The sequence below is a fragment of the Ochotona princeps genome, chromosome X (assembly GCF_030435755.1).
Source record: "Ochotona princeps isolate mOchPri1 chromosome X, mOchPri1.hap1, whole genome shotgun sequence".
In the NCBI taxonomy this organism is placed as follows: Eukaryota; Metazoa; Chordata; class Mammalia; order Lagomorpha; family Ochotonidae; genus Ochotona; species Ochotona princeps.
Window position 1 is genome coordinate 102963638 of NC_080865.1, and position 19132 is coordinate 102982769.

The 19132-nt window shown below is 39.1% G+C and overlaps 1 protein-coding gene across 1 annotated transcript in view; it reads left to right on the top strand.

Annotated features, from left to right (window-relative positions):
* The window catches only part of AFF2 (ALF transcription elongation factor 2), a 484531-nt gene that overhangs the window by 370763 nt on the left and 94636 nt on the right, over positions 1-19132 (top strand). The window contains exons 8-9 of the mRNA XM_058659060.1: positions 43-139; positions 18208-18245. Coding sequence (XP_058515043.1) covers positions 43-139; positions 18208-18245 — 135 coding nt within the window. The remainder of the gene's footprint in view (positions 1-42; positions 140-18207; positions 18246-19132) is intronic.

Below are 19132 nucleotides of genomic sequence, written 5' to 3' on the forward strand. Positions count from 1 at the left end.
AAGACATTTTCTGACTTGAATTTCATTCTGAAATTGTTTCAGGATGCTTGAGGATGACCTGAAGCTGAGCAGTGATGAAGATGAGCTTGAGCCTGTGAAGAGCTTGACCACTCAGTGCACTGCTACTGAGCTGTATCAGGTACACAGAGATTAATGGGTGATTTGGGGCCTAAACAGAGTGAGAAAAAGAAACTGAAATATTTTGCTGAAAGAAGGGTGGCAGAACAAAATGGGAGAAGAGAGGACTGTTCCTGGGACACTCTACCCTAGGCTTTTTTTTACATGGAATTTATACATAACACAACACAACAGAATGAATCATTTTGGGAAAACACAACTGTTACAATCAATACCTTTCACCAAAGCACCAATATTACAATTTTGTTGTTGTTGTTTTTAAAGATTTTATTATTATTGGAAAGCCGGATATACAGAGAGGAGGAGAGACAGAGAGGAAGATCTTCCATCCGATGTCTCACTCACCAAGTGAGCCGCAACGGGCCGGTGCGCGCCGATCCGATGCCGGGAACCAGGAACCTCTTCCAGATCTCCCATGCGGGTGCAGGGTCCCAAAGCATTGGGCCATCCTCGACTGCTTTCCCAGGCCACAAGCAGGGAGCTGGATGGGAAGTGGAGCTGCCGGGATTAGAACCGGCGCCCATATGGAATCCCCGGGGCATTCAAGGTGAGGACTTTTAGCCTCTAGGCCATCAAGCCGGGCCCTGTTGTTGTTGTTTTAAACAAAGCCACTAAGGACCCTTGCAATAGCATTACCTAACACGTTTCATCACAACTCATGTGTACAGGTATAAAAATGATCAATAAGAAAAGAGACAATGCACTTAAATTCACAGATTAAAAACAGACTAGAAAGGACTAAAGACACTGTCATATTACATATCAAGAAATGTAACAAGTATATGATAATTCAGTATGTTGAAAGTTATCACCCTGATTTTCTGTGACCATAAGCTATTATGATTCAGATGGTTTGGATGTTGAGTATCCTCCAAAGGCCCAAATAGTAAAGATTTGGTCCTCAAAGTCCTATGTTTATGATGCTGCAGGTGGAAACTTCATCCAGTTATGGTGTTTCGAGAAGAGGCCTTTGGCAGGTGCTCAGAGTGGACAGGGTTTTCAGGGTGAACCCCTGCGGTTACATTCTCACGGCTTTCTAAGAGGACTCACAGATACGCATGCTCCCTCTTTCCAGGGATGCCCTTGGCCAGTAACATCACCGCCCAACAGACTGAACCAGTGGGCTCTTCCCATCTTGGACTGTAAACCTGCAAAACTGTGAACCCAAATAAACAGATCTCCTTCACAAATAGCTTGTATCAAATTTCGGTATGATAAGGAGAAGCTAACAAACGTATCACACACAGTATAGTAAAATAACCCTCAGGAAGGATGTTGGTCTTTAAAATCTTGATTTGTAGGAATGACAAATGCCTTTGAGAATATTTTGTTCAGAATCATTACAATTATAAAAGTACTTCATTTAAGAAATCCATCTATAATCAATCTGAAATGGCAGTGCATTTGAAAAATGGCATTGATTTGTAATGTTTGCATTTCCAAAGAAAACATAGAAAGAACTTAAAAAAACAAGGTAACTGGTTTTCAAAAAAAGTATCAGTCCCAAAATTTACTGCACAAAAATATGTACTTCTAAGGTGTTTCTAATAAATTAATTCCAGAACATTTTATGTATATATATTTATACATATAATCCCTGATAATCTATCAAAGAGGGCCTATAATATTAAATGAAATTCAAAAGTACCCCCTTCATAAAATGTATTTAGCATTAGTTTTTCTCAAATTTAAGGAATGTAACAATATGTACAACTCTTATCTATTAGTATAATGCATAATAAGGAAGGTGGGCTGGTGGTGGTGGTGGTGGTTGTTTTTGTTTGTTTTTCCAGATTGATTTATTTCATAGAGAGATAGAGAAGTCTTCTATCTACTGGTTCACTCCCAAAATGGTCCCAATTGCCAGGCTGAAGTCAGAAGCCAGGAGCTTCAGCCTGCCTTCCACATGGGTGGTAGGTTCCCAAACACTTGGATTGCCTTCTACTGCTTTGCCCAGGCTATTAGCAGGAATCTGGATTTGAAATGGAGCAGCCGAGACATGAACCTGCACCCATACGGGATGCTGCATCACAGGTAGTCAACTAGCCCCTGGAATAGTTTTCACAAATACAAATCCCTTCCCTTACCTCCCCTTTCTCTTGTTCATGCCTGGGCTTTGGAGAAAGGGGAAGTAGCAAAGATAATCATAGTGTCTTGGGATAGGTTAAATCAGCTCATGGTTTCACTGGAGCTACGGTAGAGGCTGAGTCCTTTTAACATGTTACATACACAATTGCCTCTTTTTACTGTCCGTACACCTACTGGTCATCAGGAAGCAACGGGGATTATCTTTTCCTCTATTGGTCTACTCATGAGACGTACTTCCCTTTGGAGACTCTAGTGTGAGGCTGAAAGACCCTACTCACCAACTGAGAGATGAGTGTAACTGCCCCATTCACCTTTCCCAGAGTCAGCACTACAAAATGCAGCTGAGAAGCCATACACTATTTCTTGCAATTCACACGAACTTTTAGGTAGCAGGCATTTGGCGAACGTTTGCTGCTGCCCTTCTTTCATTCCATATTTGAAGTATTTTCAGTATTTCCCCATCCCATAAGATGACAAGGATGTGTGTTTTTAGTATTTCTATGAGACTGGACTTTCTGAATCAAAAACAGTCAACTAGCATTTATGACCCATGAGAAAACCTAGTGTGGTTTTTAGACATAAATTTGAAAACTTCATTGGGAGGGCCTGGAGCAATGACTCATTGGCTAAATCCTCACCTTGCTTGTGAAAAGATCCCATATGCACACCAATTTGTGTCCCAGCTGCTCCACTTCCCACCCAGCTACCTGCTGTGGCCTGGGAAAGCTGTCGAGGATGGGCCAAAGCCTTGGGACCCTGTACTCACATTGGATAATCTCAGAAGTTCCTGGCTCCTGGTTTCAGATCAGCTCAGCTCTGGCCATCAGAGCCACTTGGGCAGTGAACCAGCAGATGAAAGATCCCTGTCTCTTCTCTGTGTAAATCTGCCATTCCAATAAAAATAATCAAATATTTAAAAAAGGAAAGAAAATTTCATCAGACATCCTGCATTTATTTGGAAGTAGAGGTTCATACTGCATAGTACCTTTACTTCCTGGTATGCTAGCATCCCTTGTACAGTTCATGTATATTAATATATATTTGCTTACATATATGTGTGTGTACTTTACATATTTTTGTATTTTATCACAGAGAACATGTATTTATCCTTTGGGGACTGGCTTACATTTATATATATGCTAAAACCATTTACTTTCATTTTGTCAATTCATATAATATAAAATTCATATAATATAAAATTTATCATTTAAAAAGGAACAGTTCAGTAACAGTGCATCCATCACCAGTTCCATAAAATTTTCATCATTCCAAATGAAAATCCCAAACCCATTAAAAAGTTCTTTTCCATTGACTGCCACCTCCATGCTCTGCCACTCACTAATTTGCCTTCTTTTTCTATGGATTTGCTTACTTCATATAAATGAAATCCTGTGAAATGATCCTGGCTGGCTGGCTACTTTCATTTCCCACAATGTTGTCTAGGTTCTTCTCTGTTGTGTATGTGCCAATGTTTCATTTTTTATGTCTGATTAACATTCCATTGTATAGTAAGACATCATTTTGTTTATTGTTTCAAAATTAGATGAACATTTCAGCTGTTTCTTTTGACTATTGCAAATAGTCTGCTATGAACATTTGTACTCACATTTTTGCATGAACATATGTTTTTGATTCTTTTGGGTACATACCTAAAACTGAAATTTCTGGATAATATGGTATTAAGTTTATTGAAGAGCTATCTAATTTAAATTCTTTTGGATAACATAATGCCATCACCTCATAACAGGAACAATCATACCTCTAGGAACAAAAGGGCAAGGATTATTGAGACTTCCATTTTTTTAAGTCAGCTTGTTCTGTGCAAGGTACAATTTAGTTGTCCTGCCTCATTTTGACTTCACAGAGAGAGATCAGAGCCTCTTTCTTGAAAAATGGAACTGTAGAGCCTTTCTATCTGTGGCAGTGTTTGGGGTAAAATAAGCAAATGTGTCAGTTCATTAAATGATGTGCCCAAGGAGCCAGATGACACCAACACTGTAATTAGAAACTTTCTCAGAAGCCAGTGACTGCAATCATGCATATATATTCCAGTGTAAAAAAGTCATTTGCCTTCTTGAGGCATCCCAAAGTCATCTCATTGGTATTCATCAAATCCTGATTCATGTGGAAAAAATCAAATTGTTAAAAATGTTTGGAGAATATCTACGACCTTATGCTGTAGTTGGAGCATGGAGAATCTCAAGAGAATGCTTTTCAAATACAAGTATCAAAATGATTAAGGCGTGCCATTCTTTAGTTTGTCATTTTGGTATCAAATATTTTGCAGTCAGAGAAACCGTCTCTTTTCCTGCCCCACCATTGGCTCCTTCCACAGAAGCGTAAGCATGCCGGATAGGCTGACAGATCCTGTGCATGAACACTAACAATGCAACTAGGATGTGCTTCGATGTTAGGGATCATTCCCTCGTATGGGAAAACGAAGCAGAAGGCCACATGAAAGAATGACAACACACAAATTCAAGATGCCAAGTTGTTATCCTAGGAGGGTCAGGGTCGCAGAAACATTTGTTTTACAGAAGATTGCATCTTCTATTGACCCTTTAAAGTCAGAGGTGCAGCAAAACATATACATGATGTTTCAAGAAGCAGTGGTAATTGTACTCTGAAGGTATTTGTTAAAAATTTAGGTGTTCATTCGATATCTGCAGTTGCATTTCCCTTTCTTTATGGGACAGTTTAAGAAGTAGAAATTCACGTTATGTTGTAAGATATTTTGAAAAGAAAAACAAAAGTGGGGCAGTGTAGGAAAGAGATAATGTAGCTCTTTAGTCACTCAGACATAGTTTTTGAATTCTAACTAAGCTATTTTCAAACTGGTTCATCTTGGGCCAAAGATGAAGTGTTCATAAAAAAGCACTAGTGATAGCACCTGCTTCATTGGGCCAAAATGCAAATTCATCGAGTAAGTGAATATAGTAAAAAGTTGCTTGACATTATGCTTACTATGTTTACCACATAGAAAATGCTCACTACTTATGATAATCGTAGTCATCACACTACTACTAGTAACAGCCTAACAAATCTTGTATTCTTAGAGATGTTAAACCCTTATCTTCTAAAGATTGGGATGGTAAAGAGCTTTTGTATTATCTAAATGTGACAAACCTAACTGAAAAATTCCATCTGGAATTTGTGTATCTGATCATGAGAATGTTTAACTGTACTTGTCAAGAGAATGGCTTCAATTCTGACTCTCACATACTATCTGCGTTACTTTGGACAAATTACCCTTATCATCTTTGTTTCACATCTCTCACCAGTAAACTAGGATAAAACAATCTTGTCTAACTCCTAGAAGTAGTTGAAGGACTGAATGAAGATGAGAAAGTGTTTTGAAAACAATAAATACTACATGAATAAGTTGTTGTTGTTCCTTGTGATTGTTTTAAGCATGGACTAGAAGGCCTTTCTTCAGATCTGCAAGAAAATGCTGTCTCTGGTTTTGGACGAGGTGTCTGCAGGGATTTGCTAAGATTGGGATTGGTTGTCCTGCATAGCCCCCAAAGGCATATGTCAGATGCAAATGGCTCCAAGTTCTCTAAACCTCCAAGAACTGTTTTAAAACCAGAATTCTCAGGAAGAAAGTCTGAGTAGTGAGTGATACTCCAAATCCTCCAGGAAATTATGTGACTCTAAAGGTTTTGCCTCAAAGAATCGATATAGCTGGATTGTTGAGTCATACCGTTTGATGACAATTCTTGCCTTCTCTTTCCTGTCCCGAGGAAAGGTCTATCAAGCTCAGTGATAACACTGTATGTATGGGTCTGCTTTGTCACGAGCTACCCTTGGATAGGGTATATAAGTAACCACTTGAATTTGACACCAAACTTTGCAAAATTTGACAAGCATTATACTTGGATACAACTTGTGTTAGTGTCTATACAGTCCAACATGTTGTGATATGCTATTTTGGAAAAAAATTAGATTCAGTGACATAGTTGGGGCGTGGGTGATGAGTGATACTCATTGCCTGTTTGCATTTTCACTTCTGAACTGCCGCTGTTGTCATTTAATATTGTATCCTGCATGACCTTCCCCGTGTAACACCTAATGAATTGCCATTTTCAAGCCTGTCGTCCAGGAGAAGCAGTGTATTGCAATGAGCCCACTGTGACTTGGCTAAGGAGTGGCCTGATGTTAAGAGTACAGGCTTCTTGGTGAGGAGGAAAGGGTGTTATGTTCCCTGCATACTCCAGGATCATAGCACTGTAGCTTTGCTCTTCCTTTTTGCTGAAATTTTCTTCTTATTTCTTGGAATTGAAGGAGGAGTTTAACCTGGAATCAATTTTCCTTTACAGCTGAGAAGCAGTTATTGATGCTTTGCTTGCAGTTCAATAAAAGATCTAAAGATATATAGACCTTGTGATTCTCTTTCAATACAAGCAGGCTAATCAGTCTCAAATGTTTTTTAACAAAGAAATTTTATTGAGAGGTTTATTAAAATCACTGTCTCTAAGGTTTAGGCAAGCCACTATTTGACCTATTTTAAGGCTTCTATAACATATAGTTGCTAAAATGCAGAGCTCATATTCATACAGTTAAGTAAACGTCTACTTAATGCCTCATAGAACATTGTTGTGATGTTTGATTTACACAGCTCCAAGGACATAATGTGTTAGTCTCCAGCAGCAGGGTCATTTGAGTTGTTTGGAGTTTGAAGAATGGTTGAATTTTTTATGGCTCTCTCTTGCCCCAGTCATCTCAGACTGGCATTAGAATAAGCAGAATTTAGAAATAAAAAATCGCAAAATAGGTTTTGTTAGCAATTGCCTTTAGGATGTTTTAATATGAATATCATCCTGTTATTAATGTAAATTAGATGCCTCTGTGTAGCCCAGTGAAAATTCAGAAAATGTTTAATCTGTCTGGAAATGTTCAATTAGTGACCAGGTTCTGGTAGGGCATTCCAGATAAAGCTTGATGTGGCATATTGGTTTTTTTTTTAAAGCGAAACTCCGCAAGTCAATATTTCTTCTAGCACAAAGACATTCTAATATATGCATGTCTGGATGCATTATGGCAAGTGGCTCCAGTGCACCATATTTGGTTCAGTTAACTTAGAATTACCCTAGTACTCTTTGAAATATGCTCTTTGAAATATGTGTGCTTTTCTGGTGTGTTTATTTTGTTATTGTCACACCAGCTTATTGGCCAGGTTACTATTTGGTAATCGCAAATGAAATTAATTACACAGCAGCTGAAAACCTGAACATTCTGACCTCTATGGGATGTATTGCTGTGATTCGTGTTGAATTTTAAAAACATAGAAGCCAAGTTAACTCAAAAGTTCATTTTGGTGTTCAACATTTACTAATAAAAAAGGTGTGGTGAATGATGCTCCTCCTATCAGCTAGGTCTTTCAAGCTTATGGACTGCATTGAATATATTAGCTGTGACAAGAGCTACTTTTCCCTGCCTTAATCATTCAGATTTTGTTGCCACGATTCTCTGTCATCATGCTGAACAAGTTGTTACTTCCATAAGGTTTCTCCACATTTCCATTTACTTTGTTACTGAGAGAAAGGCTGGGAAGGCCTCTCCTGGTAATGGCATCAACACAGCACACACAGCACGAGAGGTCAGCCTGTCTGAGCCAGAGAAGCAGCACATGGATTAGGATAAACCTGGCTGCAAAATAACTTCGATAGTCAGTTAATATAAAGTTTATCTGCCATTGCTTTTCATTGAAATCCCCTCCCAAACACAGTTGAATAAAGTGCAGACACTGTCATACTCACCATCTTCAGCAATTAGAGAATGAGAGAACATTTTAATTCATCGCTTAATGACAACATTGGCCTTTGTGTTTCCAAGATCATTTCCCATTTGGCTGTGTTATCACAGACTAATAAAAAAAAAACTGCTTAGGGCTTCTATTTTCTGATTTTTAACATTCTTGAGGCAAGTCTATGATTGTTCTGAAATCTGAATGGTGAATCTTTTCAGTGTAATTAGGCTTTCTACATTTCACACCAAATGTTTTGACTTGTAATTATATCTGTTGACTAGAATGCCTTGAACAGACAGAGGTGCATAGAAGGGCAGTGTTTTCACATGTTGGGCTTGTCCCACTATGCTTAATGAATTATCCATTCATGAGGATTTCAGTTGCATGGTCAATGCTGTTTACTTTACCTTAACGCTTTCCTTATGGTGAACTTAAATCTGAGACTGGAGAGGGAGTCCTGCTTGCCCTAAGATCAAATACAGTGTAATGGGGTCTGATAAGTTATTTTCGCAAGGACAGCTTTAAAATAAAACAAGACTGACTACAGCTTTTTCATCTGTAAACGTACATGCACACACATATGTATGTACACGATCCACACAACCACATAAATATGTGTGTACACACACACATACACTGGCAAGGAAATAGCAGCCTCCTCTGGCAAGCTATGAACCTCTAAGTACACATTTGAATTGCAATGTCAGAAACAGTAGCCATCGTAGCATTGCTCTTGTCACTGCTACTGAAGGATGTTGCTGACAATGTTGGCTCTTTCTCCATTTGCTCCAAGAACGTCCTTTTTCTCGGGTCCTTTGAGCATTCAAGTTGGATCCCATTGTGTGGTCAAGTGTTAGAAATTGCATCGTTGAGTCATTCATAATGAAGCTTCAGGAAATGTACCACATGTGCCTAAGTTTATTGGAAGTTTCCAAGCATTGAGTTTAACTAGGGTTCTAGAATATATCTACAGCAACATGGACATGTCCAGTAAAAGCTGCATAGTAAAACACATTGCCAAATCGAAAATGTAAGATTTTGAAATTTATATGCTGGCTTTGAAACATTTATGATGCTTTGGATTAGGGCTCAGGCATGTTTTATTCCGCCCCCCGAACCCTCCCCCCAAATATGTACCTTCTGCTAGAAAAGCCATCAGGCAGGCTGCAAACTACAAGGGCATGGTTCTAATTGGAAAATAGGATGTACCTTATTTTAAGATGCCATATTTAGCTTCCTGTTAAAAAAGCATTAAGCATTGTAAGTGCACAGAAGAGTACCTGAGGTTTGAGACTAGATATCTATTAAGATTAATCATTCAAAATACAATTGAACTGGCAGATAAAAAAGTAGATGTTTCCAAAGTGTATAGGATCACTCAGTCCATATTTCACATACGACATATATCATGGGACTCTTTGGAAGACTATAATAAAAGTTTGTAAACTTGTCAAAACTTGTTTACTGTTAAGGATGTGGACTCATATTTTGCACTTAGCCCTCAATCATATGTATGAGCATAAATGTGTACATAAGAAATATTTCTGCATGTGTATTAAAATGTGGAATACTAGAGACCTAAAAGAACCATAGTCTTTACTTTAGCTTTTTAATTCTGAAAATATAGAAACTTATAAAAAAAACAGCTAATATCTATACACAAATAAACATGAATTTAGCCTCATCATCCAAAATATAGCATTGCTGTAAAGGGACAGAAAGGCTCGACAGACTATTATGCTAATGGTTAAGATATAGCAGCACTGTTTGTTCCCGAATATGCTGTGGAAAGCTACATCATTTAGTGCCTACTGTCTTTTAAGCATTTTTTCAAGATGCATGGTAGGAAGAAAGTCTCTTTCAGATATTGTCTGCCATCAAATGACACGAGTCATTTTGGGAGGTGTCCCCCCACCTCAGCATGAGGGGCAATAGGGCTCAAATTGGTTGGGAAAAGGAAAATTGAATTTTCAAATCCATACACCCCCAGGGAAACAGAATGTCAGCGTGCCACTTGCATTGGCCCTGCTAATGGGGAGTATAAACACCTCAAGCCAATACTGAGATGCCCTACAGAGTGTCTCTGTATTTATTCCACTTAGAGAATTATTAGTGTTGATGCATGAGTTTATGCATGAAACATGCTTCTTTATGAAAGACATCACCTTTATCATTAAATTGCTATAAACTCAAACCTTATTGCATATGAAGAAAATCGTCATCTGAAGAATTTATGTTTTTAAAGGCCTGCCTGCCTTCCTTCCTTCCTTTTCTTCCTTTCTTCCTTCTATCCTTCCTTCTTTCCTTCATTCTCTCTTTTGGAAGGCAAATTCACAGAGAGGGAGAGACAGAGAATCTTCCATCTGCTGGTTCACTCTGCAGATGGCCAGAATGACCAGGGCTGGACTGGGCTGAAATCAGGAGCCAGGAATTCATACCTGTGCTCCATTTGAGTGTCAGAGGAACATGCAAGACTCAAACCAGCACCCAAATGAGATGCTGGCATTATAGGAAGTGCCTTCAGCTGCTAAGCCAAAACACTGGCCTATAAAGGGTTTTATATCCAGCAAAATCACCAGTGTATATGGAACAAGACACAGTTCCATCTGATTCTGAACCCTGTTATACCTCATCTTTGGGCTAGGCACTCAAAAAAACTCTTTACTGGTTGCTATGTTAGTGAGATACATATGCGTGCATAAACAGCACCTGCTATTCAGTCACTATTTGATGGACCACAGTAGAATCTTGAGTAGAAATGTAATCCTATGAGCAAGGGGAAACCTTAAAGGATTTTGAGAAAAAGAGACATGGCCAAAGTGTGGCCTTAAGGAATTCATTTTAGAACACAGCATAAAATGGGGTAGGATTTTTAAAGGGAGGTAATCAAACTGTGAGGAATTGCACCATGGATCCAGAGACACACATGCATGAAGTGTATCTCTTCTATTGGTGTCCACTGGTTTCCTCCATTTGTGTCTTTGAGTCATTCAGCATTCTTTAAGGTCCACAGCACAATGTGAAGGCCTTCGACTGCCTTATTAGCTGTATTCATTGTTCTGAACAATGTTTATTAAGTGAGTGTTGAGGGGAAAATACAGTTCCCTCCACCTGAAAATTTTTTCTCTCGATCACTGCCCATCAGAATTAGATTCTTACCCCTGTATGTCTAACACAGGCATGTTCCATTGATGTATATAAAAATACATTCAGTAAAACTTTGGAAATCCCACTGCTGTAAAGATTTGGCGATATGGTTTGATTTCCTTGAGGCTCTAGGTTCAAATGCGGAACATTTCCATTTATCCCTCCAAGTTCTTATCCAGAGGTTTAAAATAGCAGATGACATCTTAATGTGTAGCCCGTGGTTGTGAAATTAGAAATTCAGAAAAACATTCAGGTATTACAAAAAGTTGAGTCACCTTTCTCCTCTTAATCAACCATTCTAATAGTATATCCTCAGCCTACAGAGTGCAATGCCTCTTGCCATTTTCCTCATTCCTGTGAAATCTATATAATGCTGTATTTAAGCAGCTCATTTTTTATATTTGGTCAAGTGTTCTCAGTATATGTCTCTTTAATTGATCTGACCAAAGTATTGATATTGATTTTAGGCCATCTGAATACTGTAATGATGAGTTCATTTGTTGTTATAGGAGTTTCTCTTCTGAACTGAGGTAATCAATACAATTCACCAATACATGCTCTTAGTTTAGGGTAGAGTTCTGTCTCACCAAATAACTCTGTGCAATTCCAAAAAGCAAAAGTCAAAGTGATAAATTGTTCTTGATTCATTTTTTTTCTGCTTTGTTTCCCTATTATTTAAGTTATCTGAATGATTAACTTGCCCCGTTTAAATTAAGAAATGTAGATATCCAGCTTGGATGTGTCTGCTAGTACAATTTCAGTAAAACATTATGATCAGGACATTTAAAGCCATATAGATTAATATAAATAAAATCACATTTCAAGCTTGACTGACAGCATTAGTATTGATTATAAAAAAGTACCTGAATAAATAATCTTATTAAACGAGACCACTGCTACAATATCTCTAGGCCATCTAAGAGCTCACTTTGATCACCTCAACATAAAGGAAACATTGCATTGAGTTTGTTTCCTACAACTCTCAGGAGGGGGCTAATGTCATAAATCTAGATATAAATGTTCAGATAATGCTTCTTTTTTTATGTGTTAATAGCTTTATTTATCCAGTTGAGGTAACATATGTTTACATATATGTTACAATCAATATGGGAATATACTCACACATACATGCACATCTGGTACAGAGTATTATGTAAGCATGCACACATACCTTACAATTCCATTTACATTCATGAAATTATTCAGTGCAGATAATGCTTCTTAAAAACCCAAAAGGTTTGCTACATTTTCTGTAACCATTCATGTCTATTGGGTTAGAATATTAATTGATGGCACTGGGACAGGATTAACCCATAAAAAAACTTTTGGAAATATTTAGTCATTATACAATATGACTTATACATAATTGATGAAGCTTCTAAGTGCTTTAATATGTAACATCTTTACTCTAAAGAAACATGATACTGGGCACAGCACGATAGTGTAATGGTTCAAGTCCTTGCCTTGCACGCTTGGGGTCCCATATGGAAGCCGATTCATATCCAGGTGGCCCTGCTTCCCATCCAGCTCCCTGCTTGTGGCCTGGGAAAGCAGTTGAGGACGGCCCAAAGCCTTGGGACCCTGCACCCATGGGGGAGACCTGGAAGAAGCTCCTGGGTCCTAGCTTTGAATTGGCTCAGCAACCATTGTGGCCGCTTGGGGGGTAAAACATCGGATGGAAGATCTTCCTCTCTGTCTCTCATCCTCTCTGTATATCCACCTTTCCAATAAAAATAAATAAATCTTGGGAAAAAAAGAAACATGATACCAGGGTCGACATTTAGTAGTTAAGAGCCTACTTAAGATGTCTGTCTCCCATAATCAGGTACCTGTGTCCATCTCAGGACTCTGCCTCCTGACTTTAGCTTCCTGATAATGCAGACCCTGGGAGACATTTTGACGCTGGAATGATTGGGTCCCTCTGCTCATGTGAGTGATCAGGATCATTGTTGGCTTCGGACTTGGTCCTAACCCAGCGTCACTCATTGTAGGTAATTGGGAGTGAACCCAAAGGTGGGACTATTCTCTGTCCCCTTCCATCTGTCTCCCACTTCTTCTGTATCTCTCTCAACCTCTATCTCCTTCTCTACCTCCTTCCCTTCCGCTCTCAAATAAAAATATACTTTCTAATCAGGTAAATGAAATTAAATGTAAAAAGAATGAAATGCGATCTCTCCTATATTACAGTGGATGGGTCTCAAGAGATGGCTACCTCATTTTAAAATGGTTTATTTATTTGATGAGTTAATTAGTTTAAAGGGAGGGAGGGGTAGAGAGAAAGATCTTTCTCTACTGGTTTACTCCCCAAACAGCCACAATAGCCAGGTCTGGGTGCCAGCCCAAAGCCAGGGGAGTCTGGGACCCATGCTAGTTTCTGACAACAGTGGAAATCCTCCACACACTTGGGCCACTTCTGCTGCCTTCCTAAATTCTTTGGCAGGAAGGTATATTTGAAGTGGAATAGCCAGGACTCCAGCCAGCACGCCCATATGAGGTGTCAACATCACAAGGAGTGGCTTAACCTGCTCCCTGACAGAGACTTAATTTGCATCCTCTTTTGCAGAGATTTATTTATTTTAGTTGAATGTCAGATTTACAGACAAAAAGGAGAGGCAAAGAGAAAGATCTCCCTTCCACTGGTTCACTCCCCAAATGGCCTCAACATCTAGAACTAAGCTGATCCGAAGCCAGGAGCCAGGAGCTTCTTTTAGGTGTCTCACACAGGTGCAGGGTCCCAAGACATTGGGCCATCCTCTGCTGGTTTCCCAAGCAAAGAGATAGATCAGAAGTGGAGCAGTTAGGATAGGAACTGGCACCCATATGAGATGCCAGCACCACAGTCAGAGACTTAGCCTAGTACACCATATCACCAGCTTCCCATCCTTTTTTTTCTAGCTCTTTTGGGTACTACCTCTACATTACATGGGTCTGTTAATCCGATGTTGACTGAGAGTCACTTTAGCTTCAGTGCAGCACAAAGTTTCACCACATAAAAGAAAGACAAATTTCTTCCTATTTTAAGGAATATGAATTTAATGGGTGAGCAACTGTGAGTCTGTCCTTAGCCACATCATTCCTCTAGAGGAAATAAATTTGCTCATATCAGGATATCTCAAAAAGTGCAGTGCTTGTTATGAGAGAGAAATCAACTTATAAATACTCCTTGCAATCATTGAAGTGCCTTCTGCCTGACATATAAACTCTCATGATACCACAGGCACATGGATACTCAGGACTGCCCCACCCTTTTAGCCAAATATTAGCAACGACATAACAAATTGCCTTGGTGGAGTGAGGTGTGAAGGGAGAGCTACTAAAGGAAGGAGCACCAGAAAACAAGAAGGGATCATCCCAGGGTTAGAGAAAAAGGTCGGTTGGCGAGTGTGGAGTGGGGAACAATTTACTGTGTGCACATGCATCTCTGCTGCTCATGTTCACCTCTCGTTCCCTGCCCTTCTGACCACAAACTCCCAGGGTTAATGCGAAAGGCCTGATGTTATGTTATGAGACCATATACCATCGGAACACATAGAAGTTTTCCACATGCTGGCCTTCACAGGTAGAAGTTTTCTGTGCATTCCAGAAGTAGTGATATGGAGTAACCTTTGTTGAAATCACTACTTAGATTTGATACTGCAACCAGACCACTGTTCAGTAAACCCACTAACCATGTGGAAAATGCTCATGACAGAGATACAGTGTGATGGTGTGGAATACTGAGGTTTCTGGAAAACTACTGTTAGTGTTAGCTACTCATAACATCCCTTGATGTAGACAGGGCTGGAATGATCATATACATTTTGCAAGTGAAAAAACGTTTCAAAAGTGCAAGTGCTTTGGCAGTGCTGTAAGTGGAAGAGTTGGCAATGGAATCCAAATTTCTAATTTTTGTATAGTGACTTTCCACCATAGCCTGTTGCCTGTCATCAAATCAAATGGGAGTGCATTCTTTTGCTTTGTAACACATTTTAGCACCATTATTTATGCTAGAGTTTCCTCAGTGATGAGATCAATGTGTTAGGAAAAAATCTCATAAAATAAGAACACAAAGTAAGTCTTTAAAAAAACTAATAGATATTATAAATTAGTGCAAAATAATGTAAATGTCTAGCCTCTGATGTATATTTTGAGATTCAAACAGAGTTGTAATTCCAATGTGTGCTTGACTTAATCCTTAGTGAATTACACTGTCATTTCCTTTTAATTTGCCTGTTTCTTTAGCATGTTTTATAGTGTGGTACATGTGTTTGGAAACTGAGATTGTCTTCTCGCATCCCATCACTTCAACAGAGAAATTTTATTCTTGTGTGTTTTATAGAATAACCCTTATACCTTAAAGGCATATATTATTGGCACACAAATAATTCAGTTTAAAACTTTTCTTCAAAGCTTCTTCGTATAATAATAATTCCTTATTTACATTCCTAAAACAAAGCCCAGCTACACAATTCATGAGCTTTCGTCATCTAGAAGCTTCTCCCTGCCACTGTTAGGTTTAGAAAATCAAGGTGATGAGCACAGCTGGAGAACATGAATACTTCTATCTGACTAGTGCTGTGGGGATGTCAGAACGATCACAGCTTCATTTCCAAAGAAATCCTTTCAGCATAGATATTTTCAATCAATAGCTAAGCAACATAGAAAAATTAACTTGAACGAGTTATTTTCCTATGATGGCTATATAAAAAGATCTGTGTTTCAAAGAAACTCGCCTCAAACATGAATGTGCTCTTCCTGGTCAGAGAAAAAAGAACTAAATCTAATTGACAGCTACAAAGCATGGAGCAAAGAGGGTGTTTTCAAAAGTCATGTTCCAGAATAAAAACTAGGCTAAGCAATGTCACTTTCTCAGCTCCCATCTTTTGCCAGTGGCATGCTCATCCTGTCACTTCCAACATGCTTTAAAAGGATGCCACTTGAACACAGCACCTGCTTATGATGACTCAAGTCTTCTAAGAAACAGTTGTTCAGGTTTTTTAAGGGTTTATTTATTTTTACTGGAAAGTCAGATTTATATAGTGAAGGAGAGACAGAGAGGCTCACCAAGTACCCGCAATGGCCACAGCTGTGCCAATCTGAAGCCAAGAGCCTGAAGCCAAGAGCCTGGATCCACGAGCCTCTTGCGGGTCTCCCACATGGGTGCATGGTCCCTAGGCTTTGGGCCGTCCTCAACTGCTTTCCCAGGCCGCAAGCAGGGAGCTGGATGGGAAGCGAGGCTGCTGGGGTATGAATCAGTGCCCATATGGGACCCCAAGTGTGCAAAGCAAGGGCTTTAGCCAGTAGGCTACCGCACCTGGCACATTTGTGTGGGTTTTAATGGATTGAAAAAAAAAAGTAAATTCATGTGATTTCCACAGTGGCATGTCTTTGTTTCACTACCGCAGCTTTTCCCAAAAAGCACGGTGTGAGGGATACAAGTGATAAACTGTGAGAGTGACAGGGGCATAGAGATGAGTGCATGTGCAAACGGACCTCAGACCCCTAGTGATGGCCAGCCCGCCACTCTTTGCTAGCATCATTCCTGCAAGAAACTTCCTGAGTGATGTTAACACCCCTACATGGGCTCGCACAGAGATAGGATTTCATATCATAGATAAATAAAAGAAGTGAGTTGAGAAAACCACGTATTTGTTTTCTATTTTTCACTTATAGTTTCCAGCTTTCTTAGTAACACATTCCAAAAGTCAACCTCATACACGGTGGGAAATGATTTTGACCAATCAATCCAAAGTGACTAATCACTAGTGGGTTTAACTTGCAACACAACCTGAGATTTAATATATGAGAAAGACTTGAGTTTCTAACACTAACATGTAAGCTTAGAAAGTGTCTCACGTATTTTTAATTGCTTTTAGTCAATTGAGTTGCTGTGCACAGAGGGGATCAGTGTGCTGAATGATACTGGTCACGGAAAATGTGAAGTCCACTGTTTGTGTATTCTCTGTTCAAAGTGCAGTGTAATTTATGACAGTGTTCTCTTCTTCTCTTAAGCCTTTACTCATCTCTACAACTCACAAATATAGACCAGGGCCCTAACGAATGGTTTTAAGAACGTCTGAACAACCCAAGGGTTGTCAAATGGCTGCTTCAATTTTCTACTCATTAAATGTTATTCCTATAGTGTGAAACAGTCTAGGAGAGTACAGGTTTGGTTCTGATTACATAATTATTCTACAGAAGTATGAAAAAAAATCATCCTTAAAACCCTCCAGGTGCTTAAACAGTTTGATAGAATGTAGCCATTCTGCCATCAGCGCCCCCAGCTGTGTTGCTTAGCAACATTTTAATTCCAGAAGAATCGAAGGAGATGAAATCCCTGTGGAGAGGGAAGCAGAAGTAAGAGGGCTGTTGACAGATGATCTCAGTTGTTTCTTCTCATATACTGCGAAGATCACTAGCTCTTTTCATGAATGATAAATGGACTGTACACAGATCAATGAACTCAGCAATAAACTGGAACCAGGCTCCACGTCTAAGGTGACACAGGCCGAGAGACCCAGAGATATCCTCATTTTGATGATTTTGTGTGTATTTTCTTAAAAGTTCTATCGGAGGAAGTTAATCTCAGCATTGGGTCATTTCTTGCCCTTTTGTGATTTCTGTTAAAAATGATTTGGGATATTTTGGCCTTTGTTTCACAGAGCAACTATGGTCTGGTGTCACTAGTAATGCCAGGGTGGAGAGTTCCCTACTACAGATTGCAAAATCCAGGATGTTATTGCAAACATTCTCCCCACCTCACATTACAACTTAATAGGGCCAACATGGGGGAAGGTTAGAGTCAAAATGCGGAAGGACGACCTAGTTCTGCTCCTAAAAGCCCACTTGCGTCACCTCGGATGAACCTGGCAAGCAGCTCAAGCAATACGTGCTGTATTTGAAAGCTGCACTTAGACAGGTAAACATGTTCCCAGGGAGAGGAAAGTTGCTTGCTGAGACTCCAGACTGCTTATCTGCAGCAGCCTGCTTCGGTTAGCTTCCTGTGTTTCCGAAGAGCGTTTTGTATTACTTACTGTCTTGATAACTAGTTGAAAGATTATGCCTGCTAATATTGTCTAATTGCATTTTTTTCCTTTTGTTTACAGGCTGTTGAAAAGGCAAAACCTAAGAGTAATCCCGTGAAGTAAGTTATTGTTTTTATTAGTAGCAAATTTTCATTTTAATGGACTCCATGAACGTGTAAAACTAAGATCATAAAAGAGACTTTGGATTTTAAATCAATATGTATTAATGACAATTCAAATATATTTAAGAAAACCACCAAGCAAGAACAGTACTCTCCTATGAGCAGGGACTAAGCTATAGTTTTTCCATGTCCCTGATGAGGAAATGCCGCAAGTTGTAACAAGGATACATAAATTAATATGTTCTATCAATGAATAACTGCCAAGTTCTATTATAACTATATTTAATGCATAATATTTCAAGCTTTTAGGTTGTGCACATGCTAAAAGGATTCCATTTTTAATTGCAACTTTGGGCCTATGACAGGGATATAAATGGCTGAAACTGTGCCAAGTGATTTCCAGCCACGTGGGAAGTTTAGCACCTTGGCATCAAGGAATCAAACTTCTGTTAATGAAAAGTTCATAAAATATATTCAGCAAAAAATTTCTTAGCTGACATAGAGACTCTTAAATTATAAACAAGCTGAACAGCACTCTTTTAAATATAATACTCCTTAGAAACTCTGCCTCTTTCAGAAGGGAGTTTCAAATTAAGGATTGTCTTGTCATCTGGTTTGTGACATCTTATTGTAGTGTTACATTGCACACTGGGCCTGCCAACCAGGTGGCCAAGGGAGGACCTGCTCTTTCTCTGGGTTTTAATAGGTCTGGAAATCTCTACACATCTTCAAATGTTCCATTTATATTTGCCAACTTTCATTATAATTGATATCAGGTACAGAAATGAGCAGTGCATTGATCTTAATAGTTTCTGGGAAAACAGAATACCTAATGCCAACGACAAGAAGGCCAGGTGTGTTTTGTAAAAGGATTAACTTTTCCA